This window comes from Nestor notabilis, unplaced genomic scaffold, assembly GCF_000696875.1.
Source record: "Nestor notabilis isolate BGI_N333 unplaced genomic scaffold, ASM69687v1 scaffold1588, whole genome shotgun sequence".
NCBI lineage: Eukaryota > Metazoa > Chordata > Aves > Psittaciformes > Psittacidae > Nestor > Nestor notabilis.
The window spans coordinates 211,853-215,161 of NW_009941329.1; the positions used below are offsets into that span (position 1 = coordinate 211,853).

A 3,309-nucleotide genomic window follows, 5' to 3' on the forward strand; every position below is an offset into this window, starting at 1 on the left:
ACTACCGCCCTTGAGGATGAGTCCCTCTCCAGCCCCCTTGCAGCCCCCTTCAGACACTGGAAGGATAACAATGATAATCTATCTTCCAAGACCCAAAGCCCGGCCACTCACCAGCTGATCCACCGCCTCATTTCCCACCAGCGCTTCCCCAACGAACAGGACCAGGTCAGGAGTGTTGACAGCGATGAGTTTGGCCAACGCCGTCATCAAGGGCGCGTTGTCCTGCATGCGGCCCGCCGTGTCCACCAGGACCACGTCAAATCCCTGGTTCCGAGCTGGGGAAGATGAAGAAGAGGCACCACTGAGCGGGATGTTCCCCCCAAACACCACCTCCCACCACCAGCTCTTGGCACGTACCGTAAGCGATGGCCTCCATGGCAATCCCGGCCGCGTCCTTGCCGTAGCCCTTCTCGTAGAGCTGCACCATGGTGCGCCCGCCGTGGCTCTCCGGAGGGGGCAGGGCGCTGAGGCGCCGGGTGAAAAAAAAACTCCCGCCCGGAACGTGTCACAGGCGGCAATGAGGACACTGAAACCGTTCTCGATGAGCCAGAACGAGATCTGCAGCGGCAGGAGATGGAGAGGAAAAGCCCATTGGTAACTACAGCCCCACCTCCTCACCCTGCCCTCCTCACCAGGAGCATCGTGTCCCACCTTGGCCAGGTTGGTGGATTTCCCAACGCCGTTGACGCCACAGAAAGTGACCACGTAGGGTCGGCGGTGGCGCTGGGCATCCATGACATCCCGGAGGACGTCCACCCGGCGCTGGGGCTGCAGGATCTGGACGAGAGCCTCCTGCAGGGCCTGCTTCACTGTCGAGGTCACCGCTGGGAAGGAGGAGGTGGAATGAGAACCCATCACACTTGGGAATGCTCCTGAGCCCCACACCACGAGCAGGAGGCCTCATGGCCACTTACTGGTGAACGTTCCCATCACCTTCCCTTCCAGTTTCTTGGCCACTGACTCACAGAGCTGCACCGCGATCTCAGCTGCCACGTTTTTAGCTTCAAGAGGGAAACAGAGAGAGAGGAGAGGGAGGGCTGCTGAGGAGGTTACACACACCAGACATCAGTGTTGGGGGGAGGATGGAGTCACCATGCAGGATCACTACCAGACTAGACCGTTGACCCCCCCTTTTGATGCGTTGTCAAGCGCAAGACAAGAACCCACCACAGTTCCTGTGGGCAAGAATGTCCCAAACCATGGGTGCTACCCCATGGAGCCCCCACAAATTAACCCGCACGCAGCAGATCCAGACCTACCAATCAAATGATCCTTCATCTTCTCCAGTACAGGGTCCATGTCATCTCTTGTCAAGCTCTTGGAGCCCACCAGGCCTTTCAGCATGCCAAACATGCCCCCCAGGCCACCTTTCTTCGCACTGCAGAGAAGAGAAGTTACCTTTAGGTTTGAGGGGCGAGCTGTGTAGAGCCCACCACAGCTGACAACCACCACTTTGTCCCTGCTTCACGATCAGTTAAGAGTAAAGGAGCAGTTAGAGGGGAGAAACCAAGAGATATGTGACAAGCGGGGCTGCAGGAGCCTCTACCTGGGCTTTGAAGGGTTGTGAACAACCTTCTCCTCTTCAGCTTCCTCATCACTCTCATACTCAAGGTCGTAGAGGCGGCCGGGCTCCCGATTCCTGTCCCCCAGGGCCTGCGAGGAGGGAAGAAGACACCCTGAAAACCATCAACTGCTCCCCCTCATCCCACTCCAGCCGCATCCAGAGGCTCCATGGGCTGGGATCGCAATGCCTGGCTGACCCCAGCACAACTCGGGACACAGTGACCTGGCTTTTTCTTACTGCATCAGGGTCAAATTCTTCCACAGGGCAAGCCTCGGCGCTCCCGTTGGTAGCAGAGTTACTGTAATCCAGTACTTTGGCATTAGAGTTCTCCAGATCCCACACTCTGGGCTTCTTCCCTTTCTCCTTCTGTGCTTCGGGCTTTGGAGATTTGCTGGAATAAAGATGGGAAATGCGGTTTGTTCAGTGCAGGGAAGCAGCAGCGATGGCTGCCTTGGAGCATGTGACAATTAAAAGCCAGACAATTAACCCAGAAAGGCAGAAATTAAGGCTAAAGTTGGTTGATTTAGTCTCCAGAGTTTCATTTTCTGATGTTTAACCCTGTATCAGACCCCTTCACCCCAAGCCAGGCATCGATGCGCTGCTGCCCTTTGCTCACAGCGCTCCTGGGCGCACGCTGGGTTCCTGGCTCTTCCAGGGAAAGAATGAACCAGGTGCTATTATACCTTCAGGACCCACAGTGTGCCCTCTCCCAGTCCTCCCAGCAAGCAGGGAAATAAGGAAAAGAGAAAGCAAGGTTTGAATTCTGGAAGTCCCCAAAGGCTGGAGAGATCGGCCGTGGCTGAGGGACAGCAGGTTTGGAGCATGGGCAGCCCGAGAGTGTCCTTGTCACCCACCTGGACTTCTCCCCTGCTTTCATGTGTCTCCTGAAGAATTCCTCCCGGTTCTTCTGCAGGATTTCATCCTTGGTCAGCTCCTCCCTGTCCCCAGAGGACTGCTTGTCACCAGCAGAGGCTTTGCCAGGCGCTGCGACAGCTTCAGTTCCTGATGGGAAGAACCCAACATGAGCTCAGTTCGGGAGCACGAGAGGACCGGGAAAGACACAGAACTCTGGAATCTTTATCCCCTCCCTGCCCCAGTTTTCTTTCCTGTGAACTCACCCTCCTTTTTGGAACCTTTGTTCTTCTTGTTCTTGACTTTCTCCTTTGGTTTCTCCCCTCGGGTTTCAATCATACACTTGACAGTCTTCTGAGACTTCAGAGACTGCTCAAACGTCTTCATTACCGTGGGAGCTCGGACTTTACTGCTCTCCTCTGCATCCCTGTGGAGAGGCAACCTGTTAAGAGCCTGAATTTCAGCTCCACCTCCAGTCTAAACAGGAATGTGGGAGGAAAAACCAGGCTCCGCTACCGGAGGAGGCGCATGAAGTCGTCTTTAAAATCAAAGGTGCCATTTAGGAGGCCCAGGGTGCCCTTCTGCTGGAACTCGTTGCGGTACTTGTCCCTGAACTCCTTGTGAACGTCGTCTATCAACTTGTCCACGTAGGTTAGAGTCAGGATCTTCTGAAACCCCACCTGGGAAGCAGCACAGTGGAAAGACGTTGGTCTATCACCTGGTTTAAGTGCAACATCTACCTGGCATGGAGGGGAAAACCTCTCTGGAGGTTTTCTTTTCCAAGGGAAAAGAAAAAGGGAGAACAGTGGCATAGAGCTTCACTTTCAAAGACAACACTGATAAAACCACGTTGACTGTTTCACAGCAACAAAGCCATGTAGCACACCAGGAAA

At 54.9% G+C, this 3,309-nt stretch overlaps 1 protein-coding gene across 1 annotated transcript in view; it reads right to left on the reverse strand.

Moving 5' to 3' along the window:
- SRPR (signal recognition particle receptor (docking protein)) overlaps positions 1-3,096 on the reverse strand; it is a gene marked incomplete at its 5' end in the record, with an annotated part of 3,853 nt that extends 757 nt beyond the window's left edge. The window contains 11 exon segments of the mRNA XM_010020812.1: positions 112-275; positions 358-483; positions 486-558; positions 652-824; positions 915-1,001; positions 1,260-1,378; positions 1,547-1,653; positions 1,802-1,955; positions 2,419-2,566; positions 2,683-2,843; positions 2,933-3,096. Coding sequence (XP_010019114.1) covers positions 112-275; positions 358-483; positions 486-558; positions 652-824; positions 915-1,001; positions 1,260-1,378; positions 1,547-1,653; positions 1,802-1,955; positions 2,419-2,566; positions 2,683-2,843; positions 2,933-3,096 — 1,476 coding nt within the window.
- Between the last annotated feature and the right edge of the window lie 213 nt (positions 3,097-3,309).